The sequence below is a fragment of the Sciurus vulgaris genome, assembly GCF_902686455.1.
Source record: "Sciurus vulgaris genome assembly, chromosome: 17".
Taxonomy (NCBI): Eukaryota; Metazoa; Chordata; class Mammalia; order Rodentia; family Sciuridae; genus Sciurus; species Sciurus vulgaris.
In genome coordinates this window covers 60,237,757-60,262,455 of record NC_136478.1, presented here as the reverse complement: position 1 = coordinate 60,262,455, position 24,699 = coordinate 60,237,757, and the positions used below count along the sequence as shown (strand labels likewise).

Below are 24,699 nucleotides of genomic sequence, written 5' to 3'. Positions count from 1 at the left end.
ACCCACCTTAGAGAGCTGAATGAGCGAGTGTGTTCTCTCTCTCTCCAGCTCCTCTCTCTGCAAGTGCCCTACCACTGAGCTACAACCCCAGCACAGTTTCAGAACTTTTTTTAAATATTTTTTTTAGTTGGCAAAGGACCTTTATTTTATTTATTTATATGCTGAGAATCAAACCCAGTGCCTCGCATGTGCTAGGCAAGCACTCTGCCACTGAGCCACAACCCCAGCAAGTTTCAGAACTTTTTCAAAATCAAATACAAAGCTGGGCCTGGTGGTACTCGCCTGTAATCCCAGCAACTTGGGAGTTCAGGGTAGGAGGATCGCTTTGAGACCAGCCTGGGAAACTTAGTAACTATCTCAAAATAAAATTTTAAAAGGGCTAGGGATATAGCTCAGTGCTTAAGCGCCCCTGGCTTCAATTCCCAGTACCAAAACCCAACAAAACCCCACAAATACAATATTCCTGTACCCCTTGATTATAGATGGAGAATACAGTCTATGTCTATCTTCTGTAATGTTCATTTGTTATTCTACACATATTCTTACATCACCCTATGGTGGGCACTATTAATGGCCCTGTTCTTCAGATAATGAAACTGAGGCAGAGAGGTTGAGGAGTTGGCTGAACTTGGTCAGCCGGGAAGCAGCAGAGCCTGGATTTGAACCCTTGCAGTCCGGCTCCTTGCTCTGCTCTAACCCCTCATTATATTACCTCACACTGGGCCAAATGCTTTGAGGTGCAATGTGTGAAAAGTTGAAGCCCCAGTTGTTTGTCTCAGATTACTGCAGTGCCACGTTGTAAAGTCTATGCCAGAGCAGGAGGAGCAGGTGTGTATCTGGAGTCGAGGGTGGATGGAGCAGGTTCAGGGGGCTTTCTGGATGATGTTTGCTTTTGGATGACATTTTTATAAGGAGTGTTAAAGGGTGAGGAATGGGAACATAGTTTGGAGGGTAATAGGGAGCCTTGGGGAGGGGCAGGGCCAGCTCTGGGTGTGTAAAGAGCCCTTCTGGTTGTGTGGAGATGGGGAGGTCATGGAGGAGTGCCTGGAGAAGACAGTCAAGGTCTAGTGGAATCGTGGGGCTGCACTTAGGAGAAAATGAGTTGAGATCTGAACTGGACCTTGAGGAGGAGGATTTTCCCAGGCAGAGAAGAGAATGGCATTTTTCCTTTTTCTTTCTTTTCTTTGTGGAGCTGGGGCTTGAACCCAAGGCTCTCATATACTTGGCAAGCACTCTTCACTGAGCTATATCCCCAGCTGGAGGAAGGCACTCTAAGCAGGGCGACTAGCATGAGCAAAAAGTCAGAAGCTGCAGAGCAGGGGTTCTTCAGGACAAAGAGGAATCTCATTTGAGGGATCTGGTGTGAGATGAGGCTGAAATGGTGGGCAGGAGCGAGGCCTATGAGATGCTGAATGCCAGTCCTAGGGACCTGGACTTTGGGAGCCATGGAAAGTTGAATTTCTTATTTGAACTTAATTTTATGCATGGAAGGGTTCTGAGCAGAGGACGGCCAGGATCAGACCTGAGGATTAGAGAAGTCCTCTGGGTTCACGTGGCTGATGGACTAGAGGAGGACAAGACAAGAGGCCCACAGACCTGAGAGCAGGTTGGTGGTGGGGCCCAGGCGAGAAACGCTGAGGCGGGAGCCCTGGGGAATCCAGAAATATTTAGGATGTAAAATTGGCCTTGGTGATTGATTGGATATGGCAGTGATGGCAATTGGAGTTGGTGGGGGGTGGGTGGGTTGAGGGAAGGGACATGTTAAAAATGACTCTGTCACTAGAATTTTTTTGGGGGGGTACCTGGGATTGAACTCAGGAGTGCTTTACTACGGGGCCACATCCCTAGCCCTATTTTTAATATTTTATTTGGAAACAGGGTCTCACTAAGTTGTTTAGGGTCTCACTAAATTGCTAAAGCTTTCCTTGAACTTGTGATCCTCCTGCCTCAGCCTCCAGAGCAGCTGGGATTACAGGTGTGCACCACTGCAAATGGCCCTTCATTAGAATCTGAAGTCCGGCAGGACAAGCTCGAGGCAGGAACCTTCTAGGACCAGCACCGGGTACCAGATTGGACTTCAGCAAATAGACGTGAAAGAGTGAATGGCCTTGGCTTCTTCCAGCTCTTGCCTGTCCTTTGGAGCAGGGTGGAGGAGGCAAAGGACCGGCCCCTAAACTCCTCAGCTTTCATCCTGCCCATCTCCTTTCTCTGTCCTTTGTCTTAACAGCTTTATAACCACCACAACGACAACAACCAGGAGTCCCTCTTTTTGCCAAGCACTTTGCCTTCATAGCAATGTCTCATTTGACCCCACAGCCACCCTTAGGGGGAGGCTGTAGGATGAGCCCCAGCTGAGGTGGCTGGTTCCAGGCAGAGCCAGGTCTAGGATGGGAAAATGCATCAATCATTTTTGAGCCCATAACCATTTCAGCTGCATCACCTCCCAGAACCCAAGACAAGCCCATGCGGGAGGTGTTATTAATTCATTTCTGTTTCACAGGTGATAAATCGAAGCCATTACAGCGGAGTGGAAAGAGCCAGATGCGTCCTACTCTGCCAGCCGTGTGGCCCTGGGCACAGCACTGAGCTCTTGGAGCCTCAGTTTCCCAATCTGTCACTATCCTCTGAAGAGGGGAAATGTGGGGGTGGGGGCTCAGTCCTCCTAGGTGCTCAGGAAAAGGTGGTTCTCAGGATTCAACCAAAGCCAGGGAACTGTCTGTTCAAGGTCGACATGGGGTGGGATTGGAATCCAGCTCTCTTGACCTCCAGGCCTCTGGGCTATTTGCCCACTACCCAGAAGACTGTGGCTATGATAGAGCCCAGGGAACCCGGAGGCTCTGGGAGGGGGCTCAGCTGGTCAAGAGACCCTAGTCAACTGGAGCCTGAGTCCAACCTCCTTCCATGCCCTCGCTGGCCTGTCCCCAGGGAGGGAGCAAAGATTCATCAGTTAAGGCAGCAGCTGGCAGGCGGCAGTGAGAAGGACCAGAGCACCAGCTGCCCAGAGACTCCCTACTGAGGAGCCAGGCCAGGGGGGAAGGCGGAGAGGGCGGGCAGGAGGGAGGATGGAATCGGCGGGCAAAGTCCGTGACCAGAACGTCTGGCACAGCCAGCAGCCCTCCCCCGCTGTCCGCACCCCTCCACACCAGCTGGGCCTCCTCCCTTGCTGTGCCCTTCCTGCCCAGGCTTTGGAAACAGGCGGGCAGATCCCAGTTTGACTTGCCCACCAGCTGGGTCTTGTCCTTGGGCAAGTCACTCAACCTCTGGGAGCCTCAGTTTCCCCTTGGGTTACACAGGGACGGTAATGTCCCTGTCATAGGGCTGCGGTGAGGAATAAAGGAGCCTCCACCACTGGGGGAAGAGGCACATTCACATTTGCAATTCTCCTCTTTCCCTGGGGAAGAAGGACAATGCAACACAAATCCCTATCATCCTGGGCGCTGAAACCCATCCCTCTCCTCCGTCACAAGTCATGATTTGTTCCACTAACAGTCGCTATTTCAGGAAAGCCTGCCACTCCCCAGGCCTGTGCTCCTTGTGTATAGGCATTAACTTGTCTCATTTTCACAGCAGCCCTTCCTTCAAGCAGGGTAACAGGACACTCTCTTTACAGATCAAGGGAGAGAGGTTCAGAGGAGTCAAGGAACTTGCTTCACGTCACACAGACAAGGTGACCATGTGAGCTATGGAACAAAATGGGCACTTCTGGGAATGAAAAGTGGTACTACTAATAGTCATGTCAGGGCCAGCTGAGCAAACTGGGGAGTACACCCCTCTAACAGATGGCACATGGCTAGGGTAGAATTCGTTTAGGCCTGCTTGGTCCCTTTGTTCCAGAAGGGGCAGGGAGACAGGAATCTGGCAGGAAACCCTAAGTTCTGACATAGGACACCCTACCTACTCCTCTGACTTGCATCAAATTTATCATCTCCCTGGGCTGTGTCCAGCTATGTCAACAGTAAGCAATAAAGGTCAAAGCCCATAGCCACAGTTCTGACCCCTAAAGTACTGATGTCCAGAGAAGTGATTGGTCCAAGGTCACACAGCAGAGTCTGAGCCGAATGATGATTTTTTTCTTTTTTTTAGTGCTGAGAACTGAACACAGGGCCACTGTGCCACTGAGCTCTATTCTCAGCCCTTTTTATTTTTTATTTTGAGATTGGGTCTTTTAAGTTGCTAACGCTGGTCTTAAACTTGTGATCCTTCTACCTCAGCCTCCCCAGTAGCCAGGATTACAGGTGTCCATCAAGTGAGGATTTGACTCTAGTGTACAGATTCCATGGGGATGTAGTAATGATTGAAAGATGTATATAGCTGGGCTTGGTGGCGCCTGCCTGTAATCCCAGCTACTCAGGAGGCTGAGGCAGAAGAATTCCAAGTTTTAGACTAGCCTTAGCAAATTAGTGAGGCCCTAAGCAACTGAACGAGACCCTGTCTCAAAATAAAAAATAAAAAGGGCTGGGGGTGTGGTTCAGTGGTTAAGCACCCCTGGGTTCAATTCAATTCTCAGAATCTCCCTGACAAAAGATGCATATGAAGCCTCAGCACAGTGCCTGACACACGGTGGCCACTGTACATCTGGTATCTTAGGTCTACATTACATATTCTCTTCCCACAACCCTAACCAAAGAGCAGGGAAATGAAATGGCTCTAGTATCTCACAGTCCCAAGTTTGAACCCTGGCACTGTCTCTTATTATGTGACCTTAGTCAATGCTGTCCAATAGAACTTTCTGGCACAACAAAAATGTTCCATATCTGTGCTGTCCAATTTGAGAACCAGTAGCCACATGTGGCTGCTGAGTACCTGAAATGTGGCCTTAGTGATTGAGGAGTAGCCTATGTTATTTTAATTTGTTCAAATTGAAATGGCCACGTGACTTATTGCTACCCCATTGAACAGCACAGTCTTCAAGACAAGAAATTAGTTCACTTCATTGATCCTTAGTATTCTTAGCTCAAAATGGGGCTTGCAGCACCTCCTTTGAAGGGTTTTTCTTGCAAAGAGTCAATCAGTGCTAGGAACAATGTGGGGCACAGTTGGGTGCTCAAAGATGGCATCAGTTATTATCTCCCTTTTGTTCCATTTCATCGTTGACCCTTCTTGCCCCCTCCCTCTGACTCCCATCTTGTGGGTCACAATCCCACATCCCAAAGGTGGGCCATAGGGGCCTCACCCCTTCCAAGATCCGTGCAATGCTCTTTGGCTTCTTCAGAAAATGCACAGCCTCACTGTCAGCCAGGTCCTGCAGGCTTTCGGGGAGGTGCATAGTGGCTCTTCTCCTTCTGGGGTCCCTGGATGGAGGTCGGGACAGAGGTTCTGGGCACTGCCTGCTGTGTGCCGCCACCTGACTGCTCCAGGCCCACACTGGGGCTTGCTGCTGCAAGACAGTACAGACACAGGACACCAGTGTCAGGGCCTGGGGTTCTAGGAGTGGGATTGTGTGGAGTGCAGGGCTGCCAGAGGTCTTAGGAGTCAGAGTCTGGGGTGAAGGGACTGCTGGGGGCCCATTGCTGGGGTGCAGGATGAGAAGTTGTTACGGGTCCTCTGAATTGGGGTATAGGGTAAGGGGGCTACTGAGGATTCCAGAGGTGGGGGATGGAGTGAGGGGACCTGGGAATGGGGCATATGGGGTGACGAGCCTGCTTCAGGGTCCCAGGAGCTCTGGATAAGGGGTGAGAGAGCTTCTGAGGGTCCTAGGAATGGGATGACAGCTGAAGGGGTGGTTTCAGTCCCCAGGAGTTGGAAGGGCAGGGTGAAGGGATATCTGGGACTGCCAAGAGTCAGGAATGTAGGATGAGGGAGATGTGGGGTGACAGGATGCAAGGGGTCCCAGGAATGGGTGAAAGGGTTGCTGGGCATTCCAGGATATGGGGATAGGAATGAGGTTGTTTTTGGAGGTCCTAAAAATGGGGCACAGGGTTACAGGGCTGCTGGTGATCCCAAGAGGGGGCCCATAAGTGAAGTGGCTGCTTCAGGTACCAGAATTCAGCATGTGGGTGAGGGGACTGTGGACCAGGGGTACCAGGGTGGGAGGGCAGGGTGAGGGAGCCCAGGCCAAGGAGTTGGGGCCTGGAGAGGGCATTTGGGGGCTATGTCCTTGACAGGAGCCTGAGGGCCCAGTTAAAGGTGACCTTCTCTGAGAGGACCTAGGTGGGAGTTTCTGGAAAGTACGGGATCCCAAGGGATAGGGGGCAGGATCTGAAGACTAGGAATCCCTTTCAGGCTGGGTGACAACCCCCATTATGGAGGACACGGCATTCAGGGTGTATTTTAGGCAGTCCTTGTGGTTTGGGGGGTTATTTCCTCTTAGATCTCGGTAACGTCTTTATCATCTTCATAATGTGCATTTCCTCAAGTTGTGGTCCTGTCCTCGATGTGTGGAGCTCGGAACGGAGCTGTCCCCTCGCCTGAGGCCACACCCCCGGGGCTAGGTTACCTTCATAGAATGAGGGACCCCCTTTAGAGACGTGGGACGGGACCGCTGGGGCTCGGGGGTGACGCTGCTTGACAAAGGGGCACCCCTGCTCTAGAGGGCCGAAATACGTCACCTGGAGCCCGGCACTTCCTTCTGCCCGCCCTCCCCTCTTAGTCCGGGGCGCCACCTCAGCCTTCTTTTGGTTCCTTCTTTTCCCGCCTTTTTGCTCCTCCACAGCTGATTGGCTGCGCCCAAGTCCCGCCCTCTTCCGTTTCCGCCAACTCGGGAGCCAGCTTGCGCAAGGGCGTGGCCTGGGCGGACGTTGGTCAGCTCGCCGTTGGCGGGCTGCGCGCGGGCGCCCTGCACCGCCCTAGCCCTCTCGGGAGTCTCGCGCCCACTCCGCCCCTTCCCTTTGAAGCTAGCTGACAAGGAGACACTACTGTGGCGCATGCGCTTCACCCAAACGAACGATCGGGGGAAGGGGGGGAACTTTGCGCGTTGCGCACGCGCAGTTGACATAAGGAAGTGGGGGAAAATGGGCGTTTCTAAAGGACCCGGGCTTTGCGCATGCGTTTTACTGCTAGCTGAAGCCGATCTTCGGGGACTAGGGCGCCTCCTTGCACATGCGCAGGAGGGTCAATGACAGTCGAACGTTGACTTAAGGTGAGGGAAGGGCGGGGGGTTGCATGGCCGGGGGAGGGCGGCCCTGCACCCCCTGCATAGCCTTTCCGAGTATTTCCTGTGTTCCTAAGATCCACCTTGTCGGAAGCCAGTTGTATCACTATAGGGTCTCTGGGCCTTCAAAACATCCTAGACCCTAAGACCTCTGACCTCAGTCTAGGAGTCACACCAGCTGAGCAGTGTGAGAGGGGACGGGCAAGAGGGGTCTCGAAGTGGGCAGATGGGTTCTGCGCCCATCCTGGGAGGGACGTCCCCTGGAGGGCGGGAAATGGAGGAGAGCGTTTCCTACAGGTGTCATTTGACTCCTGCTCATTTGCCTCTGTTTAGGCTCCAGGGAAAGGGTCTGGCTATGTTGCATGTGACCCGAGGGGTCTGGGCGTCCAGGGTCCGAGTATGGCCCCTGTTGCCCGCGCTCCTCGGGACTCCCCGGGCCCTGACGTCCCTGGCGGACAAGATGGGGGTGTACCGAAAGATGTGGAACCCCACGGAGCCCCGTGACTGGGCCCAGCAGTACCGCGAGCGCTTCATTCCGTTCTCCAAGGAGCAGCTGCTCCGCCTTCTGATTCAGGTACCGCCTGTCCTGGGTCCGAGCTTGGGGACTACGATTCCCGGCAGGCTTCGCGGCCTTGGGGCCCTGCAAGCTGTAAAGGACCTCCCTGGCGCCTCCTGGGAATTGTGGTTCCGGGGTCTCCTTCGCGTCCCAAGTGGGCGCAAGGTTAGTAGGGATGCAGGGGCCAGAGCTCTGAGATGCAGATGCAGCATAGATTCTGGCTTCAGGCTGTCTTTTGGGCCTAACAGTCACTCTCAGATGTGTGGGTTTCCCTCTGTAAAATGGGCATAGTAATCATTCTTGTCAATATTATTCCTACAATCTAATAAAAATTATACTTACAAATTCACAAAGCTATAATCATAATTATTATCACACTATTTGAATTCTTACTCTGTGGCACAGTGCTAAGAATTTGTCACATATTGTATTATCAGAGCAACCCAGTAAGAGATACCACTATCACCCCCATTTTGTAGATAAAGTGTGCAGAGGGAGGGCTAGGGAAATAGCTCAGTTGGTAGAGTGCTTGACTTACAAGCATCAAAACCCTCAGTTCAAGTCCCAGCACTGCAAAAAAAAAAAAAAAAAGTATGTAGAAGGAAAGTGACTCAACCAAGGCCACAAATATAGTGGCCCAGATTTTTTTTTTTTTTTTTTGGTACTGGGGATTGAACCCATGGTGCTTAACTTCTGAGCCACATCCCCAATGTTTTTTTAGGGCCTTGCTAAGTTGTTGAGTCTGGCTTTGAACTTGCAATCCTCCTGCCTCAGCCTCCGAAAGTGCTGGAATTACAGGTGTGTGCCACTGCACTGGCCTAGTGGCCCAGAGTTGAGCCATTTGGCTTAATTCCAGAACTGGGCCTGGACTAGGTGGGGCATTTACTTGGCCTTAAGAGTGAGGGCCTTCTTTCTTTTATGCCCTTGGTTGCTTTCTTGACCTCACCCTAGTCCTAATGCTGCTCCAGAGCTTGAGCTCTCATACCCACCAGCACCATCATACCTGTCACTATTGAGGACCAGCACTTGTCTAACAATCATTTACTGAATGCCTGCTGAATGTACTAAGTCCTTCACGAGACTGCACACACACACACAACACACACACACACACACAAACTTCATCAGATTCTCCCCTTAGTCCTCTGAGAAATGGTGTGATTCCCTGCTGCCTATGAGGAAACCGAGGCTCTGGGAAGTGAAGACATTTATCCAGGGCACTGAAACAGGGTTTATAACAAGGTGGTTTAACATGAGTGCTCTAGAGTCATACAGGCCTGGATTGGGGTCATATCACACAGACACTGTGAAGCAAATGACTTTCACGGGGCCTCAGTTTCCCTCTCTGGAGAATGGAGGTTATAATTCTATCACTCATCCCCCATCGTCTGGAGGATGATATGCCAGCAGACAGCAGGTGGCATGCAAGATGCCCTGTGTGAATGTTGGTAAGTAAGTGTCAAAATGAGAGCTCCAGCCCCCTGTTCTTTAAGTCATCTGGTTTCTACTGTATTGAGTTGCCTTGGCTTTTGATCCAAAAAATTGGTCAAATCTCCTCCCTCAACCCCAAGTAAACAGTTTTTTAAAAAAGCCTAGTATTCTGCCGGGTTTGGTACTATACTCCTGTAATCCCAGCAACTCAGGAGGCTGAGACAGGAGGATCCCAAGTTCAAGACCAGCCTTGGCAACTTAGTGAAACCCTCACCAACTTAGTGAGACCCTGTCTCAAAATAAAACATAAAAAGGGCTGGGGATGTGGCTCCGTGGTAAAGAGCCCCTAGGTTCAATCTCTAGTACAAAAAAAAAAAAAAAGGCCTAGAGCCCTGATTGTGTGTGGGCCATCAGGGAAAGCGTTCCTCCCACAGGACACAGGAAAGAGGCCTAAAGAGATTTTGCTTCCCGAGGTGACAGGAATTCCACTCCAGCCCGTCAGAGAAGGTGGCTCTGGAGGAGTTCTCAGCCCACGTGGACTTCTGCACCCTGTTCCATTACCATCACATCCTGGCCAAGTTGCAGGTGAGGACGTGCCCTTCCACCCTGTCGTGCTCATCTCTTCAGCTAGTCATTGACACCTGCTGGGAGTCTAAGCACTGGAGATAGAGCAGTGAACTGGACAGGTGTCACCGCTCCCTTCTGGAGCTGGCATTCCCAATGCCTGGTAGAGTAAGTGCCCCAAAGAGCAAAATGGCCGAGTGGTGTAAAGGGATGAGGCGGGGCCTCTCTAGACAGGGTGGTTGGGAAAGGGTTTTCTGAGGAGGTGACAAGTAGGCTAAGACCTGAGTAAAGAGAGGGAACAAGACAGAGGGGGTCTCTGGGGAGGGTGTTCCAGAGAGAGAGGCAAGTACAAAGGCCCTGGGGAGAGTGGGCCTGGGGTGCTGGAGGAACAGCGAGGAGACCAGTGCCGCTGGAGGGAGTGAGGGAGAGGCGGGGGTGGATGAGGACAGAGGGGATGGGACACATCCTCCTGGGCCTGTGGGCCACGGGAGGACTTTACATGGACTCTGAGTGGGCTGGGAGCCACAGGAGGGCTCCGAGCAGAGAGATATGAGCTAATTTAGGTGCTGACAGGATCCCTCTGGCTTTCGTGTTGGGAACAACCTGTCAGAGGCAAGGAGAGCTATTAAAGAGTCTGTTATGATTGTCTGGTGAGAGATAATGGAAGCTCCGGAAAGAGTAATAGCAGCGGAAGTGGTGAAAAGTAATCAGACGATGTTGATGGTTGGAAGGCATCTGCATTTTCTGTTGGAGGGAGCTGGTGAGGGAGGGAGACAGGGAGGGAGACAAGGAGGGAGACGAGGAGGGAGACAAGTGGCCCTGGCCTGAGCCTCCGGGAGGATGGAGCTACCATTACCTAAGATGCAGAAGACTGTGGTTGGGGCGGGGCAGGAGGAAGTGGGAGCTCGTTTTAGACTTAGGAATGTGAGCTGCCTGTAAGACAGGCAGGTGGGAAGATGAGTGGAATATGTGGGTCTGGGCTGAGGAAGCTCTGGAAGGATCTAGAATGGTACTAAAGGAGACCATAGAAGGGGAGCTTAAACAACAGATATTTATTTCTCACAGTTCTCAAGGCTGGATGTCCAGGATGGAGGGTCCAGCAGCTTTGGTGTCTAATGAGGGCTGCTTCCTAGTTCATAGATGGTGCCCTCACATGGTAGAAGAAGGTGAGAAAGCTCTCTGGGGTCTCTTTTATGTAGGTATTGATCCCATTCATGCCTTAATCCCCTCCCAGAGGTACTCCCTTCTAACATCACACTGGGAGTTAGGATCTCAACCTATGAATACGGGGGAGATTGGAAAAGTCAGTCCACTGCAGGTGTGTGATGGTACAGCAGGTGGACTGCCAACCAGGGACGCTCCCTGAGCCTTGGTGTCCAGGCAGTTGTAGGCATGGTGACTGACCTGAGCCTTCAGCCCCGACAGTGTTAGCATAGATTCTGGAGTGGCTATGGCCCAGGTAAACTGAGACACTTTTATTGTACAAGACACTGCAAGGACTTAGGGTTTCCCTGGAGCTGGTCAAGGGCCAGGCCTTTGGACACCCAAGGTCTGTGAGTTCACCCTCACTTTACCCTGCCACTGTGCTCTGATGGCGCCCCTCCTTGCTTTGAAAAGTAACGATGGTGATCATAACCTCTTCACTGACCACTCTGTGCCAGGTTCAGAGTGCTGTGTCTCCTTCCTGCAGCCCCGAGAGGCAGCTGCCATCAGCCCCATTTGCCCAAGCAGAAACCCAGACTCTGGGAGGCCTGGAAAGTGCCCAGGACCACACTGTTCACAAGTGGTGGAGATGTAATTTGAGCCCCTGTCCGTGTGCATCGTCCCTCTTTTCCATGGGGGGGAGGCACCTCTGGCCTCAAGAGGCAGTGTTGTTGTTTTTGCTTTTCTTGTTTTACAAAGTATTTAAACATTAAAATATTCAGCGAGGCAGAAAGAATATAAAGGAGTATACCTGTATCTCTGAGCAGAAGACTTTTCCCAGGTGCTGGGAGCAGGGTGGAAGTGGCAGAGGCAGACAAGCCCTGGGGTGATCATTGCTGATGATCTGTCTCTCAAGGAAGTCGTTGGAGCAGGGACAGAATCAGAGTGGCTCGGTTCAGACACTAGTTTACTTGTTCAGTAGTGGTGCTGGTGACCTTGGTGGGTGACCTCTCTCTCAACCTTCTTTCTCTTATTCATTCATTCATTGATTTTACTCGATAAATATTTATTGAGCTCCTATGGTGTCCTCCGAATGGTTCCAGGTCCCAGGGCACAGCAGTGAGCATGACAGATGTGTGTGTTTGCCTCCTGGGGACTCTCATGCTAAAGAGGCAGAGAGAAACACCATACATCAAAAGGTGCTAAGGACTACGGATTAGGGTGGCCAGATAAAGCACAGGACAGCCAGTTTATTCATTTCCAAGGGCGACCATAATACATTTCTGTAAATGAGGTGGCTTTAAAACAACACATTTATTTCTAGTTTAGGAGGCCAGAAGTCTGAGGTCAAGGTGTCGGCAGGGTTGGTTTCTCCTACCGTCTCCCAGGCAGGAATGTCCATGCCTCTCTCCTAGCTTGCAGCGGCGGTGTCAATCATGGTGTTCCTTGGCTTGTAGATCCTCATTCCAGCACCCCCTCTCCGGCGTCACATGCCTTTCTCTGTCTCGTTTTTGTCTCTTATAAGGACATTCATTCTCCAATTCAGCATGATCTCCTCTTGATCTTTACCTCCTAATTCTCTGAAAAGATTCTCTTTCTAAATGAGGGTATAGTTTGAGATTCTGAGGGGCTGTGAATTTTTTTTTCTGTACTGGCGATTGAACCCAGGGGTACTGTACCACAAAGGTATACCCCCAGTCCTTTTTAAAAAAATTTCATTTTGAGACAGAGTCTCACTAAGTTACTCAGGCTGGTCTCAAACTTGCCATCCTCCTGTGTCAACCTCCAGAGTAGTGGGGATTGCAGGCATGAGTCACTGCACTTAGTAGGGATATGTGTGAATTTTTTAAAATTTATTTTTTTCCTTTGTTGGGGGGACATGAATTTTTAGGGACTACTCATCAACCCACTATACCCCATTAAATTTGAATTTCAGATAAACTACAAAGAACTTATTTAGTGTAAGTATGTCTCGTGTAATATGGTCCTCAAATATTGCACAGGACTTACTTCAAAATTTTATCTATCCATCAATCAATTAATTGCCATTTCTCCCCCTTGATTTGACAACTGTAGTTAAGGAGAAAAATAGAGTGAGATAGGGGAGGTTTTCCAATTTTAGGCAAGGTAGTCAGGAAGGGCCTCCCTGAGGAGGTGACATTTGAGTGGAGACTTGAAGGAGGCCAGGAGCCAGGCAGAGATCTGAGGGAACAGTGAATGCAGAGACCCGAGGCTGGCATGTGCATGGTGTGTAGGAGGAAGAACAAGTAGGCCCCGGAGGCTAGAGCCGAGTGAGACAAGGGCCGAGGGCTGGGGATGAGGGCAGAGAAGACACCAGGACAGACACCAGGAGTGACTTGTGTGAGGGACACAGTGAGGGAGCCCTAGGAGCCCAGGGACGGTTCTGAGCAGAGAGGGACCGTGAGCAGGGACAGGCGCCCTCTGGCGGCTTATGGGAGAACAGATTGGGGGCGAGGGCTGGAACTGGGAGCCCAGCCCCAGGGCCACTGCAAAGGTGGGCGTGAGTTGTGCCATCCCCAGGGAATGGATGAGTTCAGGCTGTGCAGGCCAGGGGAGCAAAGCTGACTGTCCCCCATCTGTCTCAGACCAGGGGACGAGAAGCTTCAGATCCTGGATCTATTTCAGTTGTGGTGTGGTGGGGACTGTCGGAAGGGTTGGATGTGTGGGGAAGGGAGGGGTCCTGGGCTTCTCCTGGGAAGGGCCAGGGGTGAGAGGATGCTTGGGGGCGGGGTTTGGCGTGAGACAGTGGGTTGGAGGACCCTGCAGGAGGCACAGGGAGTCCTGCTGATGTCTTCAGGGGTGCCTTGGGTCGGCCCGGGCCCTACGAGTGTGGCGCTCGGGAGGGACGTCAGGCTTGTACTCAGAAATCTGGGAGTCCTCGGTAGGCAGAGGTATTTGAGGTGCCCGAGGGAACGCTTGGGGATAGAAATGGCAACAGCAGCCCTCGCCCAGCCCCAGTGAAGTCTTGCTCTTCCAGCAGATGTTTAGTGAGGTCTGGGGCAGGTGCTGGGGCTCCACCGAGGAGCAGAGTCAGGCCCACACCTTCCTGCGAGGAGCTGCCAGGGGTGGTGGGACAGTTGTGAATCGGATGCCGTCTCCAGTGAACTCATGGGGATGATGGGTGCAGCGGGGAGGGTCAAGGGCAGAGTTCTGTGCAGGCAGACGCCAAGGTGGCCTTGTTGTCTACCAGGGTCCATGTGCAGATTGCAGCCAGGCCCCCCTTTCTTTAGCATAGTGCTGATCAGTGTGGTAGGTTCATGTGGCTCTTAAGTGTAAAATACTCATAATGAAATAAATTGTAAATGGTCTGTTCCTCACTTGCTTTCATCATGTTTCAGTGCTTAGTAGCCCCATGTGGCCGGCGGTGACCTTATGGGACAGCGCAGTTCTAGACTGTTGGACAGCGCTGCTCTGTGCCCTTTATTTTCATCTGAAGGTGACTGTGTCTGCGGTGTCGATGACAGTACCCTCAGACCTGGCACCTCTGTGTGGTGCACACCTGCCTGGCCTCCTCAGCGAGGCCTGGGGAGGCTTTTTGAGAGTGGCGGCGGAGCTGCAGCGTAACAGAGGAGTGAGGTCTGGCAGGGAAGGGAGGGAGGTGGGGCAGGGACAGCCTCCCAGCAGTGGCGTGTGCAGAGCGCCCAGACTGGAGGAACAAACACCTGCGTGACTGGGAGACCGTGCTGGTGCTGGGGCCCTGCAGGTGTGGCCCTGGTTCCTGAAGGCAGGGGAGCCCTGGAAGGGGTTAGTAGGTGATGGACATGGGGTATGCATGATTCTGAGTTTACTTCCTGGCTGTGTGACCTTGGGTGCTTACTGGACCTCTCTGTGCCTCAGTTTCCACATCTGCAAACGAGGCTAACAATAGTACTGCTTCCATACAGGGAGAATTCACGCACAATCAGCTTCCAAGTGTGCCTGGCACATGGTAAGCAGGCATTGAAATGTGCTTTGTGATTTTCATTTATTATTGTCATTATTGTTCGCCGAGATCTCCCTGGCTCTGTGGAGAGCGGGTCGGCAGTGGGGGCCCCTGGGATTTTGAGGACACCATCGAGAGAGGTGTTGGCTGCATGTGGAGGAGGCAGTGGTGATGTGGCCGGGCAGGGCTGGTGGGGAGGAGAGAGCTGGGTGAAGTGCTGACCTGTTCTGGAGGCAGGATTTGTGGGGAAGAGGGAGCAGGCGTCACGTGCGTTGTCCAGGTTCCTGGCTGAAAGCCCTGGGCGAATGCGAAGCTCCCCGGGAGGGAGAGCTGGCTTGCAGGGATGCTTGATGAATGCAGAGTTCTTTCTCGCCAGCTCCAAAAGCCTCTCCGTCTCAGTCTGCAGCTCGGCCCAGAATGGAATTTCTCAAGGTCACACCATGCCTCTGATAGGGTGGCCCAAGGGACCCACTGTCAGCCTGGGCTTGAAGGAGCCAGGCAGCTGGCCCCTGTGCTTGGCCAGCACATCCCAGCCCTGGCCATTCGCTCAGATGAGGACCCTCAGCCCTTCCACTTCTGTCTCTCCCTGGCTGCGCGACCCTGGCTCTCCACCAGCAAGCCTTTGGGCAGGCCACTCTGCCCACTTGGAGGATCCTACCCTCCTTCCTTCTGCACATCCAAAGTCCAGCCTGGCCCTCCCAGGTTGCTCCCGAAGGCTCCCTCTCCTGAGGGGCATGCCAGGCTGGGAGTGGGCTGGCTTTGCAGAGGGCAGTTTCCCTCTGGGGCTTGTCGTGTTGTCTGGGGCAAGTCTCTGTCCTCCTGAGGCCCTGTCTCTCCACCAGCCGAGCAGGCTGGACCACTGCAAATGCGTCGTCTTCGTTCACTCAGCAGTTGTGGGGGGCAGGGGTGTAGGTACCTAGGATGAGGTGGGCAAGGCCCATCGGGGAGAGGCCTGGAAGGTCATGGGGAGGTCTGCATTCTATTCCAAATGCAGTGGACGCTGTTGGGTGCAGGGGGATCTATGGACGATTCAGGTGCTTCCTGTGGGGACTAGTTTGGCAAGAGTTGAAGCAGGGTGAGCAGAAGCCCAGGGTCAAGGTTGAGGTGAAAGATGAAGCTCATCGAGAGGAGGGGGAGTCATGAGTCAGTGGGTCGGTGCAGCAGCTCAGTGACTGTCACCACGGGCCCCTGTGCTGGCTCAGAGGAGGCGAGTGGGCCAGGGTGCATGGTCTATGTGCCACATGGGGTGATCTGAGCACAGCCCCTGCCGTCCTGTGGCCCTGCACCCCCTTAGGCATCGTCTTTGTCCCCTGTGGTCACCACCGGATGGTGGGTGTTCTGTCTTCTCTTACAAGGTGGTCAGTCAGCTGCAGCCACAGAGGGGCCTCAGGGGAGGCTCAGGAAGGACAGAGCTGTTGTCCTCGGGTCCTGGAGTCACCCAGTGCTGGGCAGGGCCCTCGGGGTTTCCACAGGAAGGCGGGGCAGGGCGGGCGGTGACGCTTAGGGTCCCTAGTTTGGATAACCGTTGGCTCTGGGCTCTGGGCTGTGGCGTGGTCCCTGTCGCCGGCTCTGGCCCTGGATGATGTCCCTGGAGGACGACGTCTCCTGGGGTGCAGGGCTGAGGGAGGAGGCCTGGCGTGGAGTGGTTGGTGTGTTTGGCAGGGTGAGCTTCTCGCCGGGCCCCTTGCTGTCTCTAGAATTGACTGGGTCTGGAGGGCGGTCTCTCTGAAAGGTCTTCCAGGGTCTCAAAATGTCAGCATGTACAGAGAACTTGAAACTGTTCCTAGTGCAGTGAGCCAGGCAGCAGCCTAGGCTGGCGGAAAAGCGAGAGTGGGAGTCAGGCAGATGTCACTTCTGCTCGTGGGCCCTGGACGGAACTCCAGTTTCCTGGTCATCTGCCCCTTGAGGGCCACAGGGAGTGTAGCCTGCACCTGGGCAGCCCTGGCCTTCTGCACAGGCGGTACACTGCTCACACAGCAGAGCTGGACATCAGGTGCTGGTAGAGGAGAGGCCATGCCGGAGCGGGCGGGTTGTCACCCGCACAGTGGCGTTGGAAGACGGTGAATGGCAGGGCAGTGCAGGGCACGTATGGAGAGCAGGACATGCGTACCCAGCCCTGTGACTCTAGGGCATACTTACCAAACCTCCTCGTTACATGTCCTGCCTCAGTGTTCTGGGTAAATGTCTTTACAGGTGTCCCCATGGCCCCTCATGCCCTGACCCAGGCTGTTTCTTTCTGTGACTCTCTCCTCAGGCCTTGTATGATCCCATCAACCCTGACAGGGAGACCCTCGACCAGCCGTCCCTCACGGACCCCCAGCGTCTGTCCAATGAGCAGGAGGTGCTGCGAGCTCTGGAGCCCCTGCTGGCCCAGGCCAACTTCTCCCCGCTCTCTGAGGACGCCCTGGCCTACGCGCTGGTGGTCCACCACCCTCAGGATGAGGTCCAGGTACTTGTCTTCCAGAGGACCAAAGCGCTAGGAGGCATTGGGGTAGGGGCTGCTAGGGGTGGCGCTCCAAGCACAGGGCCCACGCAGCACGCGTGGCGGACAGACCAGGCTACATCAGCGCCATCTGTTAGAGGAGCATCCTGCCCAGGGCCGGTGTGGCTTCGGGCAGAGCACTTCCTAGCGTGCATGAGGCCTGGTTCCATCCCAGCACGCACGCACACACACACACACACACACACACACAGAACAGCCTTGTGACCTGTGGAGCTTCCCAGGACTAGATCCTGTCGCCACCTGCTGTAAAATTGTAACAGAAAACAATACAAAGTGCTCATCCTTAAAGTCAGTGACATTGTAATAAAAACACTATCATCTTTCAAAGGTCCACATGGTCATGATTTTTAAAATGAACATCTTCCAGAGTGATATTTTGTCACCTCTGAAATTGGAATGTGACTCACAGGCGGTGGTGAGATGTGGCAGTTTTAATTGCAGTGTATTTTCTTTCATAGTTGGTTCATAAAACAATGGCATATCTTAAATCAGTGGCACCTTCAACCAGATGTGGTGGCGCCTGCCTGTGATCCCAGAAACTGGCTCAGGCCCGAGGCCTGCAAGTTCCAGGCCAGTCTGGGCAACTTAGTGAAGCCCTGGTCTCAAAATAAAAAAATAAAAAGGGCTGGGGATGTAGCTCAGTGGTAAAGTGCCCCTGGGTTCAATTTCCGGAACCAAAAAAAACAAATCTAAAAAAATCAGCGGCGTCTTTGATTCTAGGAAAGACAAGTAGTAAAGATGACTGGGATGTGCAGGGCTCCTTCTTGGATGGAGTGCTGGTGTGCAGTGCACAACCTGAACAACCACGTGTGGCCCAGACACCGAATGATGAGTGGTGACAGGGAGAGCATTTCTGGGAGGGGGAGGGGATCTAGTTCTGGCACTCCTCCCTCAGCCCCCAGCCGGGTTCAGCTGCCTCTGCTTCCTTCATCCGTCTTGGCAGGTGACTATAAATTTGGATCAGTACATCTACATGCAGTTCTGGGCCCTGGGCCAGCGAGTCGGGCAGATGCCTCGTATGTCCAGTGTGGGCTCCAAGCGTGGCTTCTTCACCAAGTTGCCCCCTGCAGAGAGGTGAGGCGGCCCTTGTTCCCCAGCTGCAGCGAGAGGGAACAAGGTTAGAGTCGAGAGGGGACTGACAGGTCAGTGTCTGGGTTTGGGTATCTGGGGCCTGGGTGGGAAGCTGAGGAAGGGGGAGACATGAGTCACTCAGATGTCGCCTTTCCTTCCCAAGGGAAGCGAGTCACAGTAGTGCTCCCAGAGGAGGAGAGAGGGCAGGACCAGTTGTCCCCGTTTTTCCAAGTGAGGGAAATTGCGGTTCGGGAGGGAAGGCCCCGTCCTGAAGAGGGAGGCCTGGCAGGATCCTGGTGGACGGCCTGTGTGGCCAGCCGCGGGCTGCTCCCTCCCGTAAGGCATCCCCACGGTGGACACACCTGCTCCTGGCCATCCGCCGCAACTGTGAAGCCCAGGGTGTCGCTGGCCGGGTGCCTCGGCATCCTGACCTGCGTCCCTCTGGCTGTCCGTCAGGAGGTACTTCAAGCGGGTGGTGCTGGCCGCCCGGACCAAGCGGGGACACCTGGTGCTGAAGAGCTTCAAGGACACGCCGCTGGAGGGCCTGGAGCAGCTGCTGCCTGAGCTGAAGGTGCGCACGCCCACGCTGCAGCGCGCCCTGCTCAACCTCACCCTGGTGGCCTCGGGCCTGGTCTTCTTCGTCAACGTGGGCATGGTGGTGCTCTCGGACCTCAAGATGGCCACCTCCCTGCTGCTGCTGCTCTTTGCCATCTTCATGGGCTTGCGGGCCTCCAAGGTACGTGGCCGGCCCCCGCGCTCCTGTGTCCCCGCCTGGCACCAGAGGGACAGGCCACCTCTCCTTCTTTCAGGCGTTATTCACACTTCTTGGGGCCCTCCCTCCTGGATGCACTCCACACCTCTGGGCGGGTTCCTTAATCTCTCTGTGCCTCAGTTCTCTATTTTGGAAAATGGGAGTAATGGTGAGGCCTGCCTGGCAGGGCTGTTGTGAGGGTTAAATGAGTGAATCCAGGAAAGGCACCTACTCAGGTAGGTGAGAGGCCCTGGGAGAGCGCTCCACCCCTCCTGGGGCACCTGCTGTGAGAAGCTCTGTATGGAGTGGAAGAGGGCATGTGGCTTGGACCCAGACTACATGACTTTGAATCTGACTCTACCATTTTCTAACTGTGAGATCTTGAGCACATTGCTTAACCTCTCTATTTCAATTGTCACATCTGCAAAGTGGGGCTGATGGCAGGACCTAACTCATAGGTTGGAGTGGGGATTAAGTGAATTAATATGCATATAGGGCTGAGAACAGAGCCTGGCACACAGTACCGGAAGTACCATTTGAGAGTTAGCTATTAAGATGATGGTTATTATTACTGATTGGACTATTTGTTCCATGAGTTTCCACCCTAGCCGGGTATCATTATCACTGGGAGAAATGGTTTACAAATGCAGCCTTCTGGGCTCTGGCCCAGATGAACTGAATTGGAAACTCTGGGACCAGGGCCTAGGAAATTGTATTTTAATAAGCTCCCTTCTAGATTCTGCTACATGTGAGTGCAGAACCGCCTCATACAGTTGCTCAGGTTGTTCACCATCTAAGGATTCATGGCCGCAGGGGCCAGCGAAGGTTGGCATCCTGGCAGCTGCTCTGCTTGCTGAGCTGTGTCTCAGGTGGCCTGAGGACTGTCTTACTGATTCTCCCAAGGGTTGGCACTGGTTCCAGGAGTGAGGCGGGTGTGAGGTGTCCACTGTACCTGATCATTCATTTGCTGGCTCACTAGTTTTCAAGCTGTTTGCAGCCATCGCGATGAGCTCTCAGGAAGACTGGTCATAAATCCACAGATAATAGTCAGGCTGCACTGGCCCAGAGGTTGCTGGCTGCCTGGATCTGCAGGAAGGCTCGGAGGGAGCGCTTCACATGTGGGGGCCTCCCAGGTTCCGGGGGCCCAGTTCTCTGGTTGGTTTAGCGCCTGGTTGAACGTGCTTCCTTCCCGGCCGCCTGTGTCCCGTGGCTCACTCCCCCTGCCTGTCACTGCTCCTGGATCTCCTGTCCTCCTCAGGCCCCTTCCCCAGGCGCCTCCTGCCTGGCTGCCCCAGCTGTACAGGTGGGACCCCGGCAGGGCTCGGGACCCCCTTCCCCTCCGGAGCGCCTTGCTTCTTCAGTGTTCCCAGCCATTTCTCCACCACAGCCCCAGCTGGGTTTTTTGTGCTCAGTCTGGAGCGACTGGCGGGGGCAGCCCTCCCCACAGGGCCCCTCACACTGGCCCCTGGCCGGGCTGAGCACAGGTCTCCTGATGCCTCTGCTCAGGTTTCCCACCTGTGATGGTCCTTTGTATCTTGGAACTTCCTACCCTCTTCCCGCCTCCAGTCAGCCCATGCGACCCAGAGCTGGCCTTGCCCTTCCCCCAGCGCCAGCCTCAGCAGACTGAGCTTCACTCCTGCTTCTCGCTTGGCATGCCCAGCACTCCTGGGCACTGTGCCCACCTCTGCCCTGCTTCCTCTCACTCTGCCTTTGCATGTGCTGTTCCTGTAGACCGAAATGTCCTTTCCCGCCTATGAGTGCCTACTCACCCCTGCCCTTGACCCAGAGGCTGCTTGGGAAGCCTTTCTGGGCAGCTCAGACCAGGATGGTGCTCCTGGGGGCCCTGCTGCACCCCTGGCTTCCCTGTGAGTCCCCTGAGCCCCTTGCAGAGCAGGCCCCTGGGCAGCCTGAGGATGTTGAACTGGTGCCCCAGAGATGTGTGGGCCCCATCTTCTCCTGAGGGAGAGGTGCCGGGCACATGGACACAGATGGTCACATGTCGAGGGAGGTGGTGGCAGGCAGTGCAGGAGCCCAGGATGCCCCTGAGGAGGGGGCAGTGAGTATTCTCCAGGAGCAGACTGGGGGCGGCCTGACTGGTCAGAGGGCAGGCCTTGCTCACGGAGGCCTGCCTTGTCCCCAGGCCTGCGCGCAGAGGGAGGCACAGGAGGGGCCATGTCCAGATCTCTAGGGAGCCATGGGAGGGCCGTGAGCATGGGAGGGGCAGGGCAGCTTTGGACTGACCACTGCGGGAGACAGGCCGGGGAGGGGTGGGGTGATGCGCTTGGAGGAGCGGGTTGGGCCTGAGCCAGGGGCTGGAGGTGGGGGAGGGTGGGGCTCGGCTCAAGGGCTGGCGCTGGGGTCGAAGCCGGCGAGGAGCGTGCCAGGGTGGGGCAGGGCCAGGGGTCTGGCGGTGGCTGAGTAGACGGTGGGGCCTCCCCAGATGCCATTCCAGGGGGTTTGGGAGATGCTGTCATCGTGGGCAGTGCTGTGTTGAAAGGACCTTTCAGGTGGCAGGGGACCCTTGGGTTCATCTGCATGTGGTGGAGGGGCAGGACCCCCTCCTTCCATGTGAGAGGAGTCCGCTCCGTAGGCTTGCAGACAAAGGCAAAGCACCTACTGTGTTCACACGAGCCGGTCCCTGACGCCCTATCCCTGCATCTCGCCCTCAGTTGAGGAAACGGCGATTGATTCCACGCAGGACGTAACCCAGTGGTGCTGGGACGGCGAGAAGGCACCGTCATACGGAGCTGAGTCCTTGGCGTAACGTGGGCTGTGTTCCCTCAGTGGCAGGTCACCCCGGACCTCACAGGAGGCGGGTGGCACTCTGCAGGCACCCTCACCGCGTGGCTGTCCCATGGTAGCTGTGTGTCCTGAGCCTTCCATTTCCCTGGGTTGACTTCTGGACTTTTCTGGGCGTCAGCCTCACCTCACTTACAGTGTTACCCCGGGACCAAGGTCTTAGCCAGGGGTTTGCGGCTGGCAGGGGCATGGTGGTGACTGGCACCATGGTGGTTGCAGACCTGAAGGCTTTGAGCTCCTTCTGTGGGTGAATGGAGGAATCTGAGCACAGGTTTCCTGGGTGAGCACCGAGGGCTGGGGCGGGCTCTCCCCTCTGCTCCTCAGGGACACCAAGTGAGGAGGTGTCCAGGAGGGAGGGGATAGCGAAAGACACCTGGGCTCCAGGCCTGCCTCTTCTTCCTTCACTTCTCTTTACAATTTAATATGTAAACCCCTTTTTCATTGTGTAAAAATTCACACAGAAGCAGAAATAGAACAGTGAGGAGCTCCCAAGTAGGCAGCACCCAGCACCAAGAGCAAGTCTGAACTCATCCAGGGACCCCACCTCTATCATTCTGAAGCAGACCCTAGACATCTCATCTGGAAGTGCGGAAGTGTGTCAGCCAAAGATGAGGGCTTGCTGTAGTAGGCACTTCCAAGGCTAAAACTCAGGTTGCTTAGAAATCCACGGGCAGATCCATTAACTCGGCCGATGAGCCATCCAGTGCAGGGTTGGGATAAACCATCTTCCTGATGGGGCTACCTGGGAGCCCTGGGGCAAGAGAATGTGTGTTAAAAATACGCCCTCCCATGGGCTGGGCTGTAGCTCCTGGCAGAGCGCTTGCCTAGCACCTGTGAGGCACTGGGTTCCATCCTTAGCACCACATAGAAATAAATAAAATAAAAGCATTCTGTCCATCTACCAAAACCCCCCAAAAACAATGACCTCCCCAGCCTCCAGCCTCAGCCTGGGGGAGCTGATTTGGAGGTCTAGTAGGGCCTGGGACTTTGTAGGTTTTCAATGGCATCCTCTACCTCCCAGTGGGGTCCGCTCTAGGGTCAGGGGTGCGGGGACTGGGCAGGACCAAGCCAGGGGCCCACTGACCCTGCAGCTGTCCGGCAGATGTTTGGGCAGCGGCGCAGCATGCAGGCCCTGGAGCTGGCGCACATGCTGTACTACCGCAGCACGTCCAACAACTCGGAGCTGCTCAGCGCCCTGGCCCTGCGCGCACAGGTGGAGCACACCAAGGAGGCACTGCTGGCGCACAGCTTTCTGGCCCGGCGGCCAGAGGGTATGCGTGGCCCACCAGAAGGTAGGCCTTGTTCCGTCGTGAGCCCCTAGGCCATGTCCCTGCCCCAGGGACCCCAGCCCAGGGAGACACCATCTCCATGCTGTCTACTCCCTCCAGCCCCCAGCTCTGGTTCCCACTGGTGAACCTGACTGACTTGCAAGGAGACCCTGTCCTTCAGCAGACAGGATCCTGAACCCAACTTCCGATCTTGGTCTAGGTGTGACCTGCCTCTCTTGGCCTCCGTCTGAATGAGGGTCCTGGACCATGGCCCCTCTTCTGCACACTCCCCTCCCTGTGTTAGCCCTAGGTGGTCCCCATTGGGACATGCACGAGGCCATGACTTGTCTCCAGATGAGGGCCCAGATGGAGCCTCTAGGCCTGTTCTACTTCCCCTCCAAGCTTCCAGTGTACTCCTGGGGTCTCCCAAACTTCAGGCTCTCCCTGTGACTGCTCCTAGCCCTTGCTGGTCCCAGTCTGACCTCACACCTGCCTGTCCTGTTGCAGAGACCGCCAAGTGGCTCCAGTCAGAGGTGGAGAACTGGCTTCTGGCCCAGTCAGGCTGTGACGTGGCCTTCGATGGACCTCGGGCCCTGGCCCACCTGCAAGCCCTGACCCCCACCACGGGGCTGTACCCTCCCCCAGGCTTCCCCAAACTAGATCAGTTAGCTCCAGTCACTTCTGAGTCCTCCCAGGCCACACCCAGTAGTAGCAACAACTGACTGCACCCTCCCTGCCCTGTCTGCCTGACACCTGGCTAGGAACCAAGACCCGCCTCTTCCACGCCAAGCTGTCAATCATGGATACTATGTCATTCTCCAACTTCCAGTTACTGACAGGCAATTATTTTTGCTACTCTGTATACTTAAAGCAGCCAACCAAGGCAGCAGCGGTTGCTAGGCATCCCCACTTCTCACCAACAGCCTATCAAAGCTATTTAGCTGGGTTTCAGTTCCATTTCTTAGTCCCACCCCTCTGTAACATCCACACATGGTGAGGCTGAGGAGATGAGGGTGTCAGCCAATCACAGCTGTTAAGCTCTGGCTTCTATGAACTGCCAGGCCCAGCTGTGAAAGCTGTGCCCTCCGAGGCTGTATATCACTGTCTTAGCTTCCTGGGGAGAACTGCCCACCAAGTACACCTGGGCTGGGCTCCAGGCGGCAGCCAATGAGAGCCGTCTGGCCCTGCCCTCTGGCAAACAGCCAGTGACAGCTGCTGGGCACCATCAGCTCTGCGCAGCCAGTTGTCTGCAGAGAACCAACCAATCAGATTTTCTAAAGGAACCTGCATTTTGCATCCGTTGCTGCTGCTGTGTGGTGGGCCATCTGATCAACTGCTGACCAGGTGTTCTGGCTGAAGGGGTTGGGAACCTGGTGCCAGGCAGAAGCTATGGGCCTGGAGAACCACCCCCACCCCAAGCTTAGGCTCCCAACAGCCTCAGGTGCCTTCCCTGCCTGGGTCCTTCACCCTTTCTACAGAAACTACCTCTTCCTGGATTTCCCCACCACCAGTGCCCTGTGCAATATTTATTGGTCTATCAACTTCTCCTGTCTCCCAAAGGAATAAATTGTGTTTAATAA

General features: G+C 54.6%; 2 protein-coding genes and 2 long non-coding RNA genes across 6 annotated transcripts in view; 2 read left to right on the top strand and 2 right to left on the bottom strand.

Moving 5' to 3' along the window:
• The window catches only part of LOC306648946, a 4,094-nt gene extending 1,136 nt beyond the window's left edge, over positions 1-2,958 (top strand). The window contains exon 3 of the long non-coding RNA XR_013760538.1: positions 2,501-2,958. This is a non-coding gene — a long non-coding RNA (uncharacterized lncRNA). The remainder of the gene's footprint in view (positions 1-2,500) is intronic.
• SYNGR4 (synaptogyrin 4) overlaps positions 1-13,419 on the bottom strand; it is an 18,369-nt gene extending 4,950 nt beyond the window's left edge. The window contains exons 1-2 of one of the 3 annotated variants that reach the window (XM_079119444.1): positions 11,596-13,419; positions 5,174-5,377 (exon numbers count right to left, since the gene is read on the bottom strand). In XM_079119444.1, the coding sequence (XP_078975570.1) occupies positions 5,174-5,266 (93 nt within the window). In that variant the 5' untranslated portion in view covers positions 5,267-5,377; positions 11,596-13,419. Of the gene's footprint in view, positions 1-5,173; positions 5,378-6,548; positions 6,842-11,595 lie in introns of those variants that run through there. The other 2 variants (XM_079119443.1, XM_079119442.1) reach the window with 2 other exon arrangements.
• The window catches only part of LOC306648945, a 440,075-nt gene that overhangs the window by 4,950 nt on the left and 410,426 nt on the right, over positions 1-24,699 (bottom strand). The gene's annotated exons all lie outside the window — the stretch shown is intronic.
• Positions 7,040-24,699, top strand: TMEM143 (transmembrane protein 143). The gene is given in 9 exon segments (XM_079119440.1): positions 7,040-7,069; positions 7,071-7,078; positions 7,424-7,664; positions 9,558-9,662; positions 16,982-17,176; positions 18,174-18,304; positions 18,758-19,037; positions 22,954-23,143; positions 23,627-24,699. Coding segments are annotated over 9 exon segments (1,380 nt in total). The 5' UTR covers positions 7,040-7,054; the 3' UTR covers positions 23,842-24,699.